We start from the raw sequence: 22,512 nt of genomic DNA on the forward strand, positions 1-22,512 counted from the left end.
GGAGGACCATTCAGCCAAAGGCCAGGCTGACACTGGTGAGTTCAGCAGCGGGGGCAGGAGCCTCTCCTGACTCCATGGCAGCACAAGGAAGAGTGAGCCCAGCCGTCAGGAGCAAAGAGCAAGCCGGCAGTAAGGAGCGAGGGGGCCCGGACTGTGAGCGGGATTTCCACGTGCTGGCTGAGGGACTTCCCCCGCCCCCCAAACCCCTGTTAGTGCAGGAATGCCTCTAATGTTCACATAACTGTGTAAATATCACCACTATGGAATTCCAGAACATTCTCATCACCCTTGAAAAAAAAAATGCACCCTTTAGCAGTCATTCCCTCTCATGTGCTATCTCCTCCTCTCAGTCCCTTGGCAACCACTAATCTACTTTTTCTTTCTATGGATTTGCATATTCTGGATATTTCTTATAAATGGAACCATACAATATGTGTGTTTTTATGATTGGCTTCTTTCATTGGCATAATGTTCTTCTAGCTTATCTGTATTTGGGATTCAACATGAACTCCTCCAGCTTGGGAAATACATAATTCAAAAGTGCAAGTCCAATTCCACACGATATACTTTTTAGCTAAATATATTTCAGACCTGGAAGAACAAAACACCTAGACTTCTCTCCACTATGCTGCCGTCATGTAACAGTAAAATGGTAATGAAATTTATTTAGATAATGATAAGTAACTAGTTCTCTACCTATTTCCCACAGAATAATACAAATGAATGAATAGAATATTTTAAAAGTGTGTCTGAATCAGAAAATCTACCCTGTAGTAAGTCTATCCATATAACTCTCTACCAAAACCCTAAAATTCCTTTGTGTAAGGTGGTGTCTGATGATTTTTTCTTGAATTCTATTTTGCCAACCAAGGTTGGGAGTATTTTAAATTTTCCTCCATTTTATTCCTTGGTTGAGAACAAATATAACCAATATATAGAGCCAAATTTAGCCTATCTTTTGCTTGTGTTTGTATGTGTATGTATAAATGCATGTGTCTTAGTCTATATTCCTATTCATATTTCAAACTGTATATTCTTATCATAAATGCTGACACCTATACACTATTGAACTTCAAGAACATTGACATATAACTTTTCTTTCTCATTAATGCAAATCACATGGAGCAATAAGGCTAAGGTGCAGGAAAATCTACACTTAAGAAATGCTAACCATCTCAGACAGCCAAGTAGGTTGTTTTACTATTTCAACTCAAAAGTCTCCCTTCACCAAACATACAGAAAACAAAATATAAAAGGGGGTGGGAGATTACAATGATGCCAATTAAACTAATGGGCATAATTTCTCAATACTTAGCACTTTAAGCAAAACACCCAAAAGAACTGCAAATAAAGAAACAAAACTGCACTGATTTTAAATCTCGCCCCATTTTTTTTGTTTGTTCAACTTGTAACTAAGGATGGACAGTACTATCTAATTCCTTAACAAATACTTCTAACATTATATTTTTAACTTAACTACAGATTATGTACAGAGGAAAACAAAGAAGTTCAAAGAGGAAAATCAAGGTTGTATAAGAGGACAGTCATTTAGCATATGAGTAGAATAATGAAACATTATAATTTGGATCATGCATAAGTGCAGACATTATTGTTGAATAGCACCCTCTTTAGCAAGACTTATTAAACATAGAAGTCAATAGTTATAAGTGGTATATGTATACTATTAAGGAGTACATTTCATTATCATAGAACTTATTTTAAAGACATTCCAATTATTTTTAAAAATTGCAAAGCAACTTCTCAGTTTTGAATTAAGTTTCATTGATTTTTAACAAGTTCACATTTAGGCATAATAAGTCCCATGGACAGTACAAAATCATTAGGATAAGTTCGGAGCCTTTTTCAAGTTCTAATGGGAAAATGTGAAACTAAAAAATTAGCATTAATTAACAGAATCAAAGCATCAAAAATAAGTGGGGTAATAAGTCAACGTAAAATGGATTTGGGCCAAAACTCTCCTTAAAAGCTAATGACATACTTTAAGTGAACTGAACTTACTGGGAAAATAGTGAAAAGTGGGCATGAGCTGAAAACCACTTCTAGATGCTGAGGTCAGAGAAATCGCAATGATGCTGCATTTTTAGCACATTGGTAAACATCTTAAGTCTCATCTAAAGAAGCAAGAGTGCCAAAAACAAACTATACTAACTCAGTGCAGAGCTTTCCAAAGGATGAATCAGCATTTTCCTAACATTTGATGTTTATAGTTTTATGATACACTGATGCTAGCAGGGGTGGACAGAAGTGGACAACACAACTATTTCAAATTTTTCTTTGTTTTTTGTTTTTCATTTGTTTCTTCCCAACAACATATAGGTTTATGTTTTTCTTTTTTAAAAGATGTGAATTTGCTTTACACTTTTAAAAGAAAATCTTTTTTTTTTTTTTTTTTTAGTAAAGTACTGTGATTTTTTTTCTTTTCTTTTTTTGACAGGTTCTGAAAACCCTGAACATATTTGGTTTATTTCTCCACATATTAGCCAATACCAGCAAGAATATGCTTATACTGTAAACTGTTGCTTTAAAACTAAATTCATTTGCTTTAAAAATGCAATACAAATTTTGTCTTAGGTGTTGTGGACTTAATAAGCTGTTTCCCATCGAAGCATTTTTTCCTCGTCCTCCCTCTTCCCACTAAAATCTTAACAAAACTCTCAGTACAAACTAGTCTCATCCAAAGCAAGCATGTAAGCAGCAAATTTTGCAATGATTCCACATAAACAATTTGAATGCTGGAAGGGGCTGATGTTGCTAACCTTTCTGGCAATAAAATTTTGCAAATATGCCAACCCTTCCTGAGCTAGATGAGCTAACATGTCTCTCAGAACACCTTCCTATGCTGACCAGATCTTCAGTTGCTGATATATGTATTGACCAATGGGGAAGTACTTTACTGCCTTTCCCCATTTCTCCTTTTCTGTACATGGATTGGGCCATTGCTCTCACCAGATACACACAGTCTTTGTCTGTTTACCATTCTGTTTAGTATGGACTCTGTTCTACTTAAGAACACACTAAAGGCCAGGTGCACAAATTTGTGCACAGGTGAGATCTCTTTGGGTGGCTTGCAGGGATCGGGTGAAACCTGCAGTCCAATGGCACATGCAGCTCCTACCTGCCGCTCCTGCTCATTCAGGCCCACTGTGCCTGCTGAAGGTTCATGCCCAATTAGTCCTATCAGGAGAGGGTGGTGCTGCCACAGCAGTGCTTGCCAGCCATGAGCCCTGCATGGGCTGAAACCAACTCTCCAACATCCCGAGAGGTCTCAGATTGCGAGAGGGTGCAAGCCAAGCTGAGGGACCCCACTGGTGCATGGTTGTGCCAGGGACAGACTACGGGAAGGCTCCAGGGTGTGTCTGGCCCCATCTCACCCAGATCTGATGGGGGTCAATCAAGGTCAGTTGGCTGGGAAAGGACACGGGAGGTTGGCTAGCCAGGGAGGGACCATGATAGGGCTTCAGGACTTGTCTGGCCCATCTCGCTCAGTCCCCATCAGCCAGACCCCAGCAGCAAGCTAACCTACAAGCTGGAGCACCTGCCCTCTGCTGGTCAGTGCACGTCATATCGACTGGTCAATTGCCCCCTGGTGCACATCATAGCAACTGGTCAACCAGTTGACTGTCTGACCCCTGGTGGTCAGTGCACTTCATAGCAAGTGGTTGAGCAGCCTTAGCATATCATTAGCATATTATGCTTTGATTGGTTGTTCAATTGTTCTGCCATTTGATCTATCTGCATATTACCATTTTATTATATAGGATTTCCCTACATCTTGTTCATAACTGAAATTTCAACCTTTCTCCTTCAGTGAATCCTGATGCTCCCATGACAATAATCTCTCCTTACAATCATCTCCACCAGAGGCTATATAATCTCTCCCTCACAAATGCCAAGGAAAAAAGGATGCACCATTTTCCCCTTAGCCTCAGCCTGATCACCCACTAAAACCAAAGTGCCTGTCTGTTCCCTTTGACTGTACTTGACCAGACACACTGTCATCTGTCACTGCCAGAGATTGATAGTCTTCTAAAGCCCATCTCATCTCTATAGCCTTTCATGTCCCACTTTAATCACACACTGGGATATGGCCACACCTCAGGACTCATCATAACACATCTTCCATTCCCAAATCTCTACCTTGGAGAAATTTTTCACTGCCTAAAACCTTCTGACCCTTGCTCCTACTTTTTTAATAGGAGCAAATCCATTCTTGTCTCCAGGGTCTTGATCTCTAGCCCTGTAAACCCCTTTGGGATTTCTTCAGCATAAGGATAGCCCAATCCATCCTAGTACCACTAACACCTTTAAATCCTTCACTCTCTTGGCCTTCACCTGTACCTACCACCTTTTAATTCCAAAGCAGCTGCAATGACAGGGTCACAGACTGCAAAGCTTGCCAATTAACCTCAGCTGCACTCTGGTGGCAGTGTAGCAATTAATTTACTCAATTTTTGGTGAGTCATGCTTGCCCCCAGTAGCAATTCTAAATATTTTCCATTTTCCAAAATATTTAACCCTACCCAACCTTGTAAAGAATTGCAAAAACTCTTATAAATCATATGTAAATTTCATCATCCTCTTTCTCTAATGGATTATCACATGTTCTAATATACAAATGTTTCTCATTTGAATTCAATTTAGGTTGTTTGCAACAGAGAATATAGATTATTTTTTAAAAGATCCAATTAGGGTAATTTTCATTATAAAATTAAATTAAAATAATATAAACTGTAGCCATTTCAAAAATAAATGATAATTCCCAAATTCAAACATGTAGTGAGCAAGTAATAAGAAAAAAAAATCTAAATATTATCTTGATCCATAAACTTAATCAAGTAAAAATGTAATAGTCTTTTGTTGAAATTCCCCACATAGAGATCATCTTTCGTTCATTATATTTTCTCTGTATTTCTAGTCCCCAGCAATATGCCTGGTATAAAACAGGGTCCCCACTGAATATAATATTCCTGCAAATATACAGAAAACACTAATTGCTTATGACTACATCCCAATGGAGTTAAATAATAAATCTATGCCACTGACGTTGAACAAATCATTTATCTTCTGTAAGATTTAGCTTTTTCTTTAAAATGAGAATGACTTAGCTAGATTATTTCCAGCTTTAATATTCTCCAGTTAGTATTTATAACAGCAGATATGAGCTCATTTAGCTTCTATGAACCAAGCATAGAATAAAAAAAGGCCTCAAGTAATTTAAAAGACAACTGAAGAGGCAAAAGCATTTCATAAAAACAGTACAGAATAACACACTCAAAATATTAACTGGTGAAGTAAGGGCTATCAGTAGAAATCACAAAATGACACTGTTTTGAGAGAGAATCCAAGATGGCTGCTCGGGTAGGCACCTAGCCGCAGCCGCACGCAACAATTTCAATAAAATACAACTAAAATATAAAATGGACATTACCCAGAGCTACAGGAAAGTCAACTGACTGGAAATTCTACAACGAGAAGCAAGGAGAAAACCAGAAGGAAGCGCGGAGGAGCTGTAAAAGCCCAAGGTACGGAGACAGGCAGCGCGCGCGGAGAGTACAGAGCCGGAGAGGAGGGAGGGCGAGTGCCTGGCTGGCGTTTCCTAGCGGGAAGGAGATAAACACTCGGACTGTGCTGGGCCCCCAACTGCTCTGAACCCCCGTTCTAGGCCAGACCCCGGGGACCCAGGCTCATCCAGAGGGAGCTGGGCTGTAAGGCGGTACTCGGGGAAGCAGCGAAAGGAGGTCCCAGAGGCGCGCACACAGCGCGCAGAGAAGGGCCGGCCGGCTGTGCCGTAGGACTGCCCTGGCGGGAAGGAGACAGGCTCCAGACTGCTCTGAACGCCACCTCCAACTCCACTTCCAACTGAACTGAACCCCAGTTTCGGGCCCATTGCGGGAGAGCTTACACTGTTTGGTAGCAGGCGAAAATCGAGGGCACCTTTCTCTCAGAGGCGCTTGCAACAAGTACTGAAGGACCCTGAGTCTCAGGAGTCGCATAGGGCGGGGCTGACGGAAGCCAAGGCTGTAGGCTCCACCCTGAAACTCCGCCCCCATCAGGAAAGCTGCCTGCGAAAATGCCTAAACCAAATAGATCACAAACGAAAGAAATGGAGGACAAAAAGCGACTGGATATAGAGTTCAAAACCACACTTATAGGGTTTTTCAAGAGACTCCTAGAAAAGGCCGATAAAATAAATGAGACCTATGAGGATATGAAAAGGGATCAACAAGAAATGCTAAGGGATCAACAAGAAATAAAGAATACATTGTCTGAAATAAAAAATATTCTACAGAGTCCTAAAAACAGAATAGAAGATCGCAAGAATCAAGTCAAAGATTTGGAACATAAAGAGCCAGAAGACACTCCTCTGCAGAAGCTAGAAGGCAAGAGAATCCAGAAAATTGAAGATAATGTAAGAAACCTCTGGGACAACTTCAAATGATCCAACATCAGAATCATGGGGGTCCCAGAAGATGAGAGAGAGCAAGATATCGAAAACATACTGAAAGAAATAGTGACAGAAAACTTCCCCCACCTGGGGAAAGAATTGGACTTACAAGTCCAGGAAGCACACAGAACTCCAAATAAGAGGAATCCAAAGAGGACCACACCAAGACAAATCATAATTAAGATTCCAAGAGCAAAGGACAAAGAGAGAATATTAAAAGCAGCAAGAGCTAAGCAGGTGGTTACCTATAAAGGAGCACCTATACGATTGTCAGCTGATTTCTCAACAGAAACCATGCAGGCCAGACGGGAATGGCAAGAAATATTCAAGGTGATGAATAGCAAGAACCTTCAGCCAAAAATACTCTACCCAGCAAAGCTATCACTCAGAATCGAAGGTCAGATAAAGAGCTTCACTAATAAAAAAAAAGCTAAAGGAGTTCATCACCACCAAACCAGAATTATATGAATTGCTGAAGGGGGTTCTTTCAGAAGAGAAAGTAAATAAAGATAAAAATTATGAACAACAAATACGTAACTATCAACAAGTGAATCTAAAAACCAAGGAAATTAAAAAAAAAATCTGATGAACAATATTAACTGTTGAATATAATAGAATCAGAGGTATGGAAGGGGAGTGAACTGATGATTCTTGGGGAAAAGGGAAGAGGGGAATGTGGGAAGAGACTGAACATAAACTGTGCACCTATGGATGAGGACAATGGGGAGTGGGGAAAGGGCAGAGGGTGGGGTGGGAAGGGGGGGGGAAAGGAACACTTGTAATAATATGAACAATAAAAATTTATTTAAAAAAAGAAAAAAAAAAAGAAAAAAAAATGACACTGTTTTGGTGAGAGGAAACAGAGGGTTTTGGAATATTTGATACACAGAGTAAGAGTTGAGCTGTTTTTGTGAAAAGGTAGAATTTTAATGAATAGAGTATGGTAACAGGTATTAAATATAGTCCACGTCCTGTTGTCTGTCTTCAAATATTCATTTTGAGCCTTAAAGAACTAATTCTCAAATGTACAAATTTGGATTATAGAATTATCAGGAAAAATAAGAGTTAAACAATTATTTCTTGGAGAGAAAAATTCCACTTCATTTCTATATATAAATGTCTAATTATCAGTTCCAGAAAACACCTTCATAAATAATGATAGCTCCTTCATACACTATTAGTCTTCCTACATCTAAAGACAAACATTGTTATAGATAATAAGGTGATATGTTCCAAGAACTATTTCTGGAGCCCTGAAGGTTTAAAATAAGACTTCTAAGTTTCAAAAACATAAGCTTCAAATATAGAAGCATTGTGATTCAGATAAACTTAAAGGAGAAAGGAATAAAGACAGTAATGTAACTAGCACACTTTCCTAGATTTGCAAATGGAGATGCGCTATGAGAAATGCAAACAAGAAGATTTGTATGAAAAGGTCTGATCCATTTACCACTCATGTGGTGTTTATTATCATTGCATTGATGTTTTTACATTTGATTTCATTTTCTAAGGCAGATATAAAATGTGTTTAGAGAATGGTGGGTAAAAGATGAATGCACCATAAAGAAAGCTCACAAAAAAGAAAAAGAAAAAGAAAAAAAAACCTGCTAAAGTAATTTATTACTATTAATTTCAAGGTTATGCCTTTCAAAGACTCAACTTATATGGATTTCTCCATTTTATCCAAAGTTGTGGGGTCAAAAGCAGAAAATAAAAAACAGTCATAAGAGGTGATTTATGAATGTAAGTTGCTGATGGAGATCACTATGAAATCTTCAGAAATAGGCAAAGAACTTCCCAAAGCATGTCTGAAGACAGGGAGCCAACTTGTACAATGTAGGGTAAGCTGTAATCTTAGACATAATAACAGTGACTTTGGGAGGACTATCTGACAAGAAGGGTTCTAGATAATTTACGAATTTAATTTTAATGATAGTTGGAAAGTGAAATTCATCAGTGTATCAGTGATACTCAAGCAGGTACCCACTGCCTAATCACTGATAGGGAATTTTGTGGGTATTTTGCAAAATCATTAGGGATTACTGTAGTTAAAAACAAGAAAAATATTAATTTTATACATCTTTTCTTTATACATTTTTGAATATGTAATCATTTTTATAGATCTTTAACATATACTTACCCTATTTTTTTTCATTTTGACATTAGCTTTTATACAGTTTCTTAAATTTCTAGCTATGATCATGTAAATATCTCTATATCTATCTATCTTATCTATCTATCTATCTATCTATCTATCTATCTATCATCTACCAATCATCTATCTATCTATCATCTATTTATCTATCTCTATAAATAAAGGCCTAATATGCAAATTGTCTCCTCGGGAGTTCGACCAGGAGACTGGGAGTTAGATCGCTCATTATGACATGTGCTTACCACCAGGGGGCAGCGCGGGATGAAGGAAGGCCAGGGCTGACATCCTGGAAGCCAGAAGGCCCTTATCACCCTGATTATCAGCTAGGCCTAGGGACCCTACCCATGCACAAATTTCGTGCACTAGGACTCAAGTTAATACTATATTTCTCTTTAATCCAAATCCCTTACAATGACCTTCAGCATCTCACAAATTGATTCCTGACTTTCTTTTTAATCCTATCTACTACTCTTCCTTTTGAGATGAGATAAATTCACTTTCTATAAAATTCATCTGTTTCTATTGGTCCTCAAGTCTTTTCCATCTCCTTCCCACCCCTCTGTGTAGTTGCACAGGGTCCCGTGCTCAGAAAGCTCTGAACTTGGCGTAATGCTCTGGTTTTGCCATCTTGAATATCACAATAATCTTTTAACAAGGGGCCCACAATTCATTTTGCTCTGGTCACTTCAAAGTAAAGCGCCAGTGCCTACCTACTACACTCCCCTTGGGGAATATCCTCTCTCCTGTGCCCCAATCACACTAACCTCTTTTTCACCTGCAGACTCCCTTGTGTGTTGTCTCTTCCCTCAACTAGTTCTATACCCATGAAGTAAAGTTATTCTTTCTTTTCCTTCAATCTCTACTCAAATGTTATCAGGAAGATATTGACTTATTTCTTTACTTAAAGTGCCTCCTGTAACCTTTTATCTCATTATCCATTTAGTTCTTTAAAGGCACTTACTACAATCTGAAATTATCTCATTTATTTCTTTGTTGCTTGTCAAAGATCCCCTCCTCCTAAAATGGAAAGCAGCAGGAGAGTCGTAATCTTGTCTATTTTGATAGTACACTGATGAAGTATCAGGGCTGAGAACAGTGTCTGGCACATGGTTAGTACTCACTATTTTTTGTTGCATGAATAAATATGTTAATCATAATAATAAATGGTACTTCACACATTTCATGTGGGAATTTTTTCCTAGTTGGTCATCGTGCCCTATGAATATTTTGTCTGTTATAATTCTCCAACATTGTCGAGGCTTCTTCCCTACATGTAGAGTACCTATTTATTTGAGAAGATACTTAAAAATGTGAGATTTATATGGGTATATTTTATAAGTATTGCTGTCTTTTTGTCAATTTTTGATCCAAAAAATAACTCAATTTTCTAAACCAAAGAAAATGTATGACTCTGAATAAATTTTGGTTCACTTTTTGGAGGGAAGTTAAAAAACCTCTTTTGGAAAAATGACGTGAAGTATTTTGGCCATGTGAACACTCATATTCACTCACTTCTAGTACTTTATTCTATGAAAATATAATTTATGTATAATATGGAAAAAGCTCTCTTCAGTCATATTTATGAGTTTATAATACCAGAAAATTAAAAATAAGCTTAATATCCAAATTTAAGGTAATGGTTAGATAATTTAGAGTAACTCACTCAAATAATCTGCATATACATGACAACAGAGGGGAAAACTTATTACACAACATGTTCACTGAAAACAAAAGGATCAAACTTATATAAATTAAAAGTAAACAAAATCTTAAAATCAGAGACATGGAAAAATACTGGAAGGTTGCTTGAACAGGAGCTAGATTTATGGATTTTTTTACTCCCTTTTCTACATTATTTTTAATGTGAATATGTAATTATTAAACATTTTAAAGATGTCTAAAAGAAACATGACTTCCTATCACATAGTATAATTTTCAATGTAGGTCAACATGAGCCCTTAATAGAGTTTGCTGCCAAGAAAGTTGTTTAAAATCACAGATGGAAATAAAATTCAATTAATTTTTCTGAGAAGTGTATAATGATTCTGTGAATGAACATAATATAGATATATTTATTTAAAAGAAAACAAAACAACAAGAAAGCATCATTAAGCCATCTTAAAAGTGACTTTTGCCCCCAAAGTTGTTTTAACTGAATAATTTCAGATGCTAGCTAATTAAAAAGCAAATATTAAAACAAACAAATACTGGCTCAATACTCACAGGTGTACAATATTCCACCATTGGATAATGTAATTTGTGACCTTTTGCTGTTCGACCAGAGAAAAAGCAATTCTGGCAGACATCATAGTTATAATGCTTCAGGCTTCTATACCTAGAGAGAAGAAAATAAAATTCATTGGCTTGCATGCCTATATTTAGTCCAAATCAATCATCTGTGGAAAGAATTTTATCCATCCAAGTCACTACAAAAGTATATTGGCCACAAATGTGGAATTTGCTTAGTGACACTGTACATCGCTCTTTATTTGCAGAATATTATTTTGAGGAGTGAAACTGTAAATTTTAAGTTTCAAAATGGAAAAATATCTCCCAGGTCCTCTATCTTGCAGAATGGCAGGTAGTAACTAAGAACATAAATATATTAATATTTTACAGAAAAAAAAGTAAAGGACTAAGAATGAAAATGGAAACAAAATGTAAAGGGTATGTGAGATTAATCCTGTAAACCATTAAGTGCTGAGTAGCTTCTAAAATCACCTGCAGAAAACACTTGCAAATCAATCTCAAGAAAATAAATCAGCATATACTACTGTAACCAGCTTATTTTGGCAGGGAAGCAACCTGGTCTGGAACATTCACTGACACTAATATTTCTTGACCTGTACCTGTTTTACAAATATGATTGACATCTTGTCTTCTAAACGGAGTTTGTTTATTTCTGCACACCTCATGGCAGAAGGCCATTCTCTCGTCAATAGCACCAGACCCTTGTACTATTAGTGGGTGGTGTGCCCTGTGAAAATATGCTTTTCAGTCTCTCTTGCTGATGGTGGTGACTAATGCAATACAAGTCGAAGTCACTGGGCGGGATTTCAAGGGACTAACTTGGTTGAGAAGAAGCATGGCCCCGCTTTCTCCTTCCTGGAAAATGAACCTGACACTAAGAAGAGACGTTTTGACACGGGGGGATAAATGGTGATGGAAGGGGACAATTTGGGATGGTAAACCCACAAAACAATACACAGATGATGTATTGTAGAACTGAATACCTGAAAACTCTGTAAATTTATTACCAATGTGACGGTCCAAAATTCAATAAAAAAAAAAAAAAAAAAAAAAAAAAAAAAAAAAAAACAGAACAAAAAGAACTGCCATTCTGTTAGCATGGGTGACCTTGAAGATGGAAGCCATGTGTTAAGGATGACAGAGAATAAAGCTAGAACTATGAAAAGAGGATGCCGGTCAAAGGGTACAAATTGGAATAATTTCTAGGAATCTAATGTGTAATATATTGATTATAACTATAATAATACTATATTATATACTTGGAAGTTGCTGAGAGAAAATTTTAAATGTTCTTACCACAAAAACGAAATGGTAATTATGTGATATGATGCATCTGTTTCCTAACAATATGGAGGTAATCATTTTGCAGCACATTTGTCAAATCAATAAGTACCACATTTTAAATTTACACAATATTATATGTCAATTTTATCTCAAAACTAGGGATGTCGGGCGGGAGGTTTCAGCCTGATCCTGCAGGCCAGGCTGAGGGAATTCACTGGTCCACAAATTCGTGCCCTTGGCCTCTAGTAACGTAATAAGCATCCATGTACCCACATCTCAGCTGTGTTGAATCATAATGTTATGTCGTTTTCTTTCTATTTAAGAAATAAAACATTAAAAGTACAATCAAATGCTACTAATTTTTAGTCTTTTGTCCTCTTCTTCACTCTGAAAAATCCCATCCCTCCACATCTCCTTGGACTATAGCATGGCTGTATGTGGCAGGCTTTACACAAGCCAGTCTCTCCAGATCAGTTTATCTGGATGGTTCATGTGATTTCACATTAATTTTTAATATAGCATACTAATCAAAGCATATTAACATAGCATAATAATCAAAGTCCTAAATCTATTGTTCTGTTCAGTATCATCTAATTGTTTCTTGGTGTAAAAATCTCACCTCTTCTAAAATTCTAGCCTGCTTTTTAAAAAATACCATATTGACCAAGAGCATGAACTGCAGAGTCAAAAAGATTATATTTGAATCCCAGTTTTGCCTTCGCTTATTGGATATCTGGCCTCGGGCAAGGTGCCTAATTTCTGAGTCTTAGTTCTTTCCTGTGTAAAGTAGAGATAATCCTGCCAATCTTACAGGGTTTTTATGGAGAGTAAATGAAATAACAAATGCAGTGTTTGAGCACAATGCCTGGCATACAGTAAGCACTGGATAAATAGCAGTGGTTAATGCTGATGGTTATATCTTATTTGGACTATCTTCCCACTTGTAGTTTGCTACATTCCAGCTATTCCTTTCATCTCTGTCTGCCTGCCTACCAGCTGCTTTAAACTTAGCCTCTCCAAGAAATCTGCTGCATTTCAATGGGCCTTTTCCATCTCCCTCTCCCAGGGTTTGCCCTCTGACTTCCACTGGCTGCCAGGCTCAGGTGGATTCTGCCTCCCACGACTACCTGCCTTTCCATCCTCCTAGACTGTACAGCCTCGCTGGCCCCAGGCACTCGGTTCTTGTCACACTTTGGACTGGCTCCCCAGCATACCACGACGGGAGAACAGGACATTACACTCTATTTCTCAGTTTGCCATTCTCAGAAAATGCAACAATACTCTTCATACAAACTCTGTTGGTAAAGTCAGTCAAATGACAGCAATTTGTTTAGTTCAGCACACTGATACTGATACTATATGCACCAAATCAAATCCTAGCCATCCTGATTGACCCTCCATCTGCGAATTCACCATCTTAGCTATTTCCACTTTTGGAATGAGTGAAAGGCACATACAAAACCTTAAGTTGCACTGCTGAGTAGTCTTGTATTTTTCATAATTAGTTGCCAAATCCAACTGGGGTTACTTCCAATATTCTTTGCGGAAGAGAAACATGTATATTCTAATGCATACTCATCCTAAGACAAGGAGGTGGAAGGATCATGACAGCAAAGACACCTCATTTTCATGTTTCTCTTTCACACCAATGTCTCTCTCATTCAACCTTTAACCCTACACTCTTCTGCTTTGTGGCCACAGACTGATGAATCTGACACTGATTACACTAAAGTGCAGTGGTGAGCAGTGCTCTTGTGTGCAGGTAAACAGGGTTAATCTACTTCACACCAAACTTGGTAGAAGTAAAACAAAGTACCTCCATTACTTTACTTCAGTTGTTATTTAAATTTTGCTCTATGTTTTCCAAGTTTGACCCCAAAAGCCTCAGAATATCATCCAATTCCATCAAGGCCATATATGTACTGTATAATGATTTGTGCAATTATCATGCATGAACATTTTCTGTAAAATATGTAATAGAAATTCAGAAAAGTCTTTGGTTCTGGAGCAAAATAATATATATTTTTTTAATCCTTTATTGATTAAGGTATTACATATGTCTCCTTTCCTCCCCTCCTATCACCCCCATTTCCTCTCAACCCAAGCACATGCCCTCAATCCCCTGGTGCCTGTGTTCATTGGTTATACTGATATGCATGCATACAAGTCTTTTGGTTGATCTCTCTCCCTCTGTCCATCCTCCCCTGCTTCCCTCTGAAGTTTGACAGTCTGTTCGATGCTTTTCTGTCTCTGGATCTATTTTTGTTCATTAGTTTATGCTGTTCATTATATTGTATAATAATAACAACAAGCTTCATGTACTGTCTATAAGAAATGTCATTTTAGATAGATAGACTCTGCTGAGCATCTCATTTATTTAGAAGGCAAACCCCCCAATGGGAATGAATAGAAGGGATGATAGACATACACTGAGCTGACATCTACAGAACAGAAAACAGTCTCCTGCCACTACTACCTGTGGTAGATCTTACCTGAATCCAACAATTGGACATTCTTTACAGATGTTGCATTTGGCCTGATGTTTCGCAGTTTCAGCTGCTGCCACTCGATGGAAAACTGGAAGCCAAACCATGGACAGTGGTTCTAGACGCATCCAGTCTATAAACTCTTTCACACTTATCTCTGGCTTATAAATATTCTGGTGAAGAAGCAAAAAATATTAAATGTGAAGAAAATTCATTTATTTAAATTGCAGTAAGTGTTGCTGCTTCATAATTTTGTGAAAAAATATCTGCACAATTAAACATCATGTACTTCTTTCCAGGTCAGTTAAATCATAAAATATTTTAGGTTGTCCAAGGGCAGAAAATTCTAGAATTTTTTTTTTAAAAAAACAGCCCTATCTATTTTGGCTCAGTGGATGGAGCATTTGCCCATGGACTGAAGGATCCTGGATTTGATTCCAGTCAAGGACACGTACCTTGGTTGCAGGTTTGATACCTGGCCCTGGTTGGGGTGCATGTGGGGAGGCAACCAATCGATGTTTCTCTTTCACACCAATATTTCTCTGTGTGTGTGTCTCCTTTTTCCTTCCACTCTCTCTAAAAGCCAATGGGAAAATAATTTTGGGTGAAGATTAATAACAATAACGAGAAAAAGAGAGAGAGAGAGAGAGAGAGAGAGAGAGAGAGAGAGAGAGAGAGAGAGAGAGAGAAAGATGGGGGAGGGGGGGGAATATTGCTATATAAGAAGAATAAAAAACTCCCAAGTACTTTCATATACTCAGATTAAAACAAAAAACCACTATTCTAGGTATTCTTTTCACATATATGCTTTAACCTCATAAAATTCACTCATCTAAGTGAGTAAAAACCTGTGAAAGTAAAACTCACTGATTACTTTCCAAACTTGAAGGCCATTATAAATGGTACATAAAAACTGTTATTTTTGTGTCCTGCTCCAGTCCTATTACAACATCACACTGAGGGTACAGTACTACAAATATACTTGGCAAGATTTCAAAATTTATAACAAAATGTATAAAACATCTTAGTCCCCCCTGCAAATCCTAAGACTAATTTATTGTCATATGTGCCAAATTAAATTTGTACAAACATCTTTCTTCTGCTGTTGTCAAAGTCATTCTATGAACCAGGACATAGGAAATTACATTTAGAATTTTTCAACTGGCGTTTTTTATTATCTCTAAAATAAGAAAAAGGGCTATTATAAAACATAATAACCCATAACATCAATTCGCCTTAAAAAGATGGTGTGAGCAATTTTTTTTCTCTCCAATGATAAATCACTGAGTATGCTTTGAGAAAATATCTCTGGCTATACTTTAAGTAAATGTATAATATCACTAGTAAAGGTTCTAAAATGCTTTATATACAGTAAGCATTAAAAAGAAACTAAAATCATTTTCCAGTTTAACAATACAGCTTAGACCAGTATAAAACTTTGTGTATCATTCTCCTTTTGCACATAAGTTCTCAAAAAAAGAAAAAAAGACCTTATTTTAATAACATTTTTATTTTATATATGTTTTAAAATCTTGCCTCCAAGGAACTCAGGAATGAAATATTTATTAAGTAGCTGTAATATTCAAGGCACTGTGCACAGGGATACAATAATAAAAAGGTAAAAATTATCCTTATTCATGAAGCTTAGATTGTTATGAAAGAAAAAACTGAACAGGCAAATACACAAGTTAGTATCTACACTAATAAAAGAGAAACTTGCAAACTGACCATCCCTATGCTATGCCCACCAGCCAATCAGGAACAAGTATGCAAATCAAACTAACAAAGATGGTGGTTCATTTGCATACACAAGGCATGTAGAAGAAGCCAACTACTGCAAAAGGAAGTGAGGCAGCAGAGACAGGGGGGAGCTCCAGTCACAGGAAACCCTATTCTTGCAGGAATCTTCCTGCAATGGGCCTCTAGTGTAATGATAATGATAATGGTAATGAGCACCCTAAGAAGGTAGAGGCGATACAGGTGAACAGGGTAACACATAACCTTATCTAAAGAGGTCAGAGAAGGGTTTTCATAGGGTTTTAGATTTAAGGAGAGATCTAAATCATAAATAAAGATTGGTGATGAAAAGAGTTTGTGGGCAGAGGATTTGGAAAAACATTCTGAATAGAGTATACATGTCCTAAGGCAAGAATGGAAGGACTGAAGTAGTGTGGATAGAAAAGCAGGGAACAAAGGGATAAGTGGCACAAAATGAGGCCAGGGCAAAGGCAGGGCCAGATCACAGCAATCTGACAGCACGTGTTAAAGAGTGTGGATTTCATATATCGAGAAACAGCTATTCTTGAGGTGATAACCATTTCTCGAATCTTTGAATTTAAAATTATTAGCTTGTCCCAAGAAATAAAGCTAATATGATTAAATAAGTTACTTTAGGAGTAGGGAGAAATTCTATGTAAAAACCACCCACTTTGTTATAGAAACTACTTCTTTTTGAAAAGAAATTTCAAATGCCTTAAGAAACAAAATACAAACGTACTGAAATGGCACCCAATGTCCTTCACCATTTGGCTCTAGCCCAAGTTCCCTGTCCCATTTCTTGGAAAATTATCAAAACTCTTCCTCAGTACACCCTGTACACCAGCAATCCTGTGTGTTTACCTGTTGGAAACAGCTGTGGACAATGGGTTCAATATAGCTGCCTCCAAAAGCTGCTACTTCTCCCAGCTGCCGGGGGATCTGAATAGCATCATGTAGTAAAATGCCCATCTGCCGCTGGTCACACATTTCTGTCGGTCCAGCCACTTCCTTGAAGAGATCTGCAAGGAGGAAAGGCAAGAGGTTAACTTCCATCTGCCCGCAGTGCTCTCTTATGTCTTTGGTGATGGGGATTGAACAATGAAGATTAAAAAAATATATATAGCAATCATGAGGACATGAATCAATTAGTCGTCTCCTTAATTCTGGCAACCTTGATATTCTGTGTGTCTGTAATCAGGGGATTGGTTAACCACATGCTTCTGAAAACAACCTCCTGTTGTATGTCAATACATTTAAATAGACCAGTAACTACAGATTTTCTTTACAAATGGTACAAAAACTACGTGTGGGTTTCATTCAGTGATTTCAGTAAGGATTTCCCTTCTAATTAAGAAAAACAGTCAGCCAAGATGAAGCTTCTCAGGACTTGTCAAAGAAATAAATGTGCCTTCCTGGCAAATCTTTACATTTTAACGATTTGTTTACTAACGTTTGTGTTCACTCCTAAATTTAATATTCTATTAAGTGTATATTTTTGCTTCTTTTAAAGATTACTATACTTAAATCTATTTTATGTAAAAACATTAAGAACTACAAGGAAGAGTCTTTTATTTTTATGTGTGTATGTGGGGTTTTTAGGCCCAGTCTCAGTCCTCATAAGCTATAAAAATTATTTTTGTTTTATTTCATTTTATATACTAAAATACATTTTTTCAAATTTTAAAAACATAGTAACAAAACTCAGGCTTGCTTTCATAGTTCTTTAGCCTTTTCTATTCATTAAGAAAACACTAACTTATTTCATAGCTCTCTCGATTCAATAAAATTAAAACTCTTCTCTCCTTTCCAGTGTTTGCTTATCTTCCTTTTGCCACTTGAAACATTTTGAAGATTTAAAATTATTAGCTTGTCCCAAGAAATAAAGCTAATATGATTAAATAAGTTACTTTAGGAGTGGGGAGAAATTCTATGTAAAAACTACCCACTTTGTTATAGAAACTACTTCTTTTTGAAAAGAAATTTCCAAGTTCTGAATATTCATAATCACAAAAAATCTAAACGTTTTTCATGTGACGTTTCCAAAAACAGAAGGGGAGTAAACATTTATGGGATCCTACAAACTATAAAAAAGCCACACCGATCGATAAATGAATATCAGATCAAAATTTATATTCCATTTATTTTAAAGGAGAATAATGCCAGATCTAACGCTGTCAACATGCACTTTCAAACAACTGAATCGGGTTTAGTGATATTTACAGAGTTATTATCATGAAATATGACTTTAATTATAAGTATACATAGGGAAAGCAAATTTAATTAAGATAAATTTAATTTTTATTATCATTTGTTCACTTCAGTTTTGTTAGAGTTCTACTTGTTTCTCTTCATTTGTCAAAAATAAGATGATCATGGCCAGAAAATTATCTGTCCAGGATTCTTACTATTTTAAAATTTTAAGCTCATTTTAAACTTTTCCTGGGAAGAGGCCTCTTAGATAAACAGTGCTGATGCACATATGTAATAGCCTGTACAGAGGAGTGCACGTGTTCAACAAGATCAATCATGTCCAACTTTCATCTTTTGAGACAAGTAGCTATATTGCTATGCTACCATTAAGGTAAAACTACACACAAACCAGGAAAGGTTAACATTAACATCAGAAATGTTGACATTTCTAAATTTTCATAAATGTTCACACTTTTTATGTCATAGTCAGAATGTGGGAATGAGCCTGAGGAAAGTCACAATCTAAAACACAAGATCCAATAAATTAGCACAGAAGAGATGTCAAAGGCCACTGAAAAGGATCTTTGTAAATGTGTTTGCAAATGGACCGCCAGCTATAGGCAGAAAGGCCAGGGTGTTGTTTGAAACTAATGAAGGGATATTTTCAGGGAGGCCTCAGAGGGAGGTGCCACAGGGTAAAAATACCTGCCCTGTAACTCAGCTACTAAGTGGCAGAGATGAGGTTTGAAGGCAGGTCTCTCTGGTGTATGGGCCTTTTATTTTCCAAATACCAAGATTCCTCATTTAATTATTTGTCTAACTATGTCTATAACAATATGAACTAGAACTGTTATAGACAGTTCTAGTTCTTATATATATATAAGGCTTGGGCTTTAGAGTCAGAAAACTCTGTGATCCAATCCTAACCCCACAATTATTGTCACTGTAGCCTTTGACTAGATTTGTAACCTATCTCAGCATTAATTTTTTTATCTGAAAAATGGAAACCATGATGCCTACATCATTATGGGATGATTATTCTCAGAATTAAATGAGATACAACTTATAGTTGGTTCTCACTTCACCAAGGCACCTCACCTCTTGATCCTATTATCAGCTTTTCATTACACACAAGTCCACTATGTTATTAACACCATCAGTCTAGCTTGGACATGTAGAGTAAGGGTTAAAAAATTGGAACTATTATTACTAGCCAAAAATATAAAGTAAATCTCCAATAAAATGATCATTCCCATTATTAAAAACACTATTGGTATAAGAACAGTCTTACGTACATCTGTATTTTTCTTCTAAGAGACCTTTAGACAGAGATATCAATCCAATCTTCAAACTCAGCACTCTAATTTTTCCAATCCGATCCCTAAAATTATAAGAATCTCAATGTCTTACATGAATTTAAAACAGTATGTGAAATATTTCTGAATATCTATTTTCTTGAGGGTAAACCATTAAAAAATAATTGCATCTTAAAGTTCTGACTTTTCTATTCACATTTAATAATTAATGTTAAACCTACACCATAATTTCATTACATAGTTTAATAGTATCTTCAACCTGGTCTAGAAGAATAGATAGCCTGAAGCCACGTTACACACAATATATAAACTAGGAAGAATAAATTAAGGCAAAATTAAAACTTTAATTATAAAGCTGAAAATATATCATTTTATAAATACTATAAAATCTATTTATTAATAACTACAAATGCAAAATTCAAAGTAGATACATATATGCATGTGAGTTAATTCAGCAAGATATATCTAAGATCAAATGTAAGAAAAATGACTGAAAAATTAGCTATATACTGAGGGCTTCTCACTGCTGAATACTAAAATATGTATTGCCTAATTGATGTGGGTCTTTGTCAATGCAGTTTTTGTGTTACAATTGCAATTACACTAGCCATTGGTCTTAAACACATAAGTGTGGAATCTCTATTTGGGGAAGCATCAAGGTATAATTAAATTCAAAGTATATTAATTAATCAACATGAGAAAATAGCTTTTACACTATACCCATAAAAGACCATTTCAATTTTACTTATAAGCAGACTAAAAGAAAAAATTTATTTTATTTTAAAGCAGAAAGTTGTTATATTCTATCATTTATCAAAGAACTACTGAACTGTCTACCAAATGTTACTTGCTATCCTAAATCCGAGGGATGGGGAAAGTAAATGCAGAAACTATAAAAATTAGCAATATGATGATCCTTGCTATGGAAACATAGTCAAGAAAAAAAGTCTTTATTGCTATCTTTATATTTCATATTCAGAATCAGTTTTCAGTTAAATTGTTGCTGATAATTTTCTTAAAATATGTTTTTAATTTACAAATAAATCATTAAAAACCTATAAATGATTTTTTGCATAATTATATGAACACATAAAATTTAGTAATTCATGCTATTCAAAAACAAGCAAATATTTGTATTGTGGAACTTTAATTTTAGGTAGTCTTATTGTCAAACTGCATTTAAGTCTTAATTTTATTGATATTTTTACTATTAATATTAACTGACATCTTCCATTCACAAATTGTAAATACTCTGGTAAGTTTTTTACACATATCATGACATAAAATAAAAATTAAAAAAACATGCTTAGGTATTTCTATAATGTACTTTAAAAACCATCCCTCAATAACCTAGAGTCTATATCTATATCATGTCATATCCAACAAATTTCTTGAACCATCACTATGCATGTATACAACATTCAGGATTGCCCTATGAAACAAGTAATAGCTTTAAAAATAAATGTAATTATTATAAGCAGAATTTCTAAGTTAATATATACTGTTTATTCTAGTTACTTACAATTATCTTAAATGGAGCTATGCTAGAAATTTTGCTTCTACTTCATATTTTTTACGCATTTCTAATTATCATATGCAAATAGACAATGTCTCTTTTCTTTCCTCCAGAAATCAGGAAATTTTATTCTTTGGACATAATCAGACAGTAGATTTGCAGAAGATAACAAAGGGCTGTGTGGATAGACTAGGACATGAATATGCCTAAGAACAAAGCAATCCCTTATGCGGGAAAAAAGATCAAAATGATAGGCATTACAGGATGACCTTGAGTCTGTGGTGTCAACAGAAGAAAAGAAAATCATCAGGAAGACTACTGAAAATGTCAGTCCTTTATTCATCACACCATCAACAATTACGAAGGCTTAAGATGATTCCAGCATTGTTCTATATACCATAGGGATCACTACAAAAGTACAAGGCACAGTTCCTACCCATGATATGCTCACACACTGTGGAAGTGAAACAAGAATACAACTAGAGAATCATAAGAATATACAAACCAACCTTTATGTATGGAAATAATCAATATAAGTTAATGATAGCTGACTAATTTATGGTTGGTGGTTAGTCTAAATAGTCCTTAGCATAACAACATTTGATTAAAAATATGTAAGTTGGACATTGGAGCATTACATGGCTCACCGGTCCCAACTAGGAGAAAGTATCACAAGAAAAGCGAAGGAAGGGAATGAATAGAGGGAGGCATGTGAGCACCAGTGACAAGACTCATTCAGGTGTCAAGGACTTGCATCAAGGCTAAATTGTTGATAAAGTTGTCCAAATGACGCAGGGCTTTGATGTTAAAAAAAAAAAAAGGTATCTGGATTTGAGAGGCAATATCGAGCTAGGAAAATTTATTATTGTATGACACAACCCAATACTTAAGTATTTGGTTTCCTGATAGATTTCATAATTAACTCCTGACATTAGTTTAACTGGATAGATATGTACCCTACAATTTATATCTATCTTGGAATAGTAGAAAAAAATAACCTCATATTACAGCCAGTGAGGTTAATATTTTCTACTGAGACAAAAGCATTTGAACCAAGTCTTCTATTATTTAAATAATAATTTAAACAATTC

The 22,512-nt window shown here is 36.0% G+C and overlaps 1 protein-coding gene across 1 annotated transcript in view; it reads right to left on the minus strand.

The window, feature by feature from the left end:
- The window catches only part of LOC311625141 (utrophin-like), a gene marked incomplete at its 3' end in the record, with an annotated part of 90,794 nt that overhangs the window by 16,581 nt on the left and 51,701 nt on the right, over positions 1 to 22,512 (minus strand). The window contains exons 10-13 of the mRNA XM_084889074.1: positions 19,885 to 19,970; positions 17,261 to 17,418; positions 14,648 to 14,814; positions 10,845 to 10,956 (exon numbers count right to left, since the gene is read on the minus strand). Coding sequence (XP_084745200.1) covers positions 10,845 to 10,956; positions 14,648 to 14,814; positions 17,261 to 17,418; positions 19,885 to 19,970 — 523 coding nt within the window. The remainder of the gene's footprint in view (positions 1 to 10,844; positions 10,957 to 14,647; positions 14,815 to 17,260; positions 17,419 to 19,884; positions 19,971 to 22,512) is intronic.

This window comes from Pipistrellus hanaki (assembly GCF_964339955.1).
Source record: "Pipistrellus hanaki genome assembly, chromosome: 6".
NCBI lineage: Eukaryota > Metazoa > Chordata > Mammalia > Chiroptera > Vespertilionidae > Pipistrellus > Pipistrellus hanaki.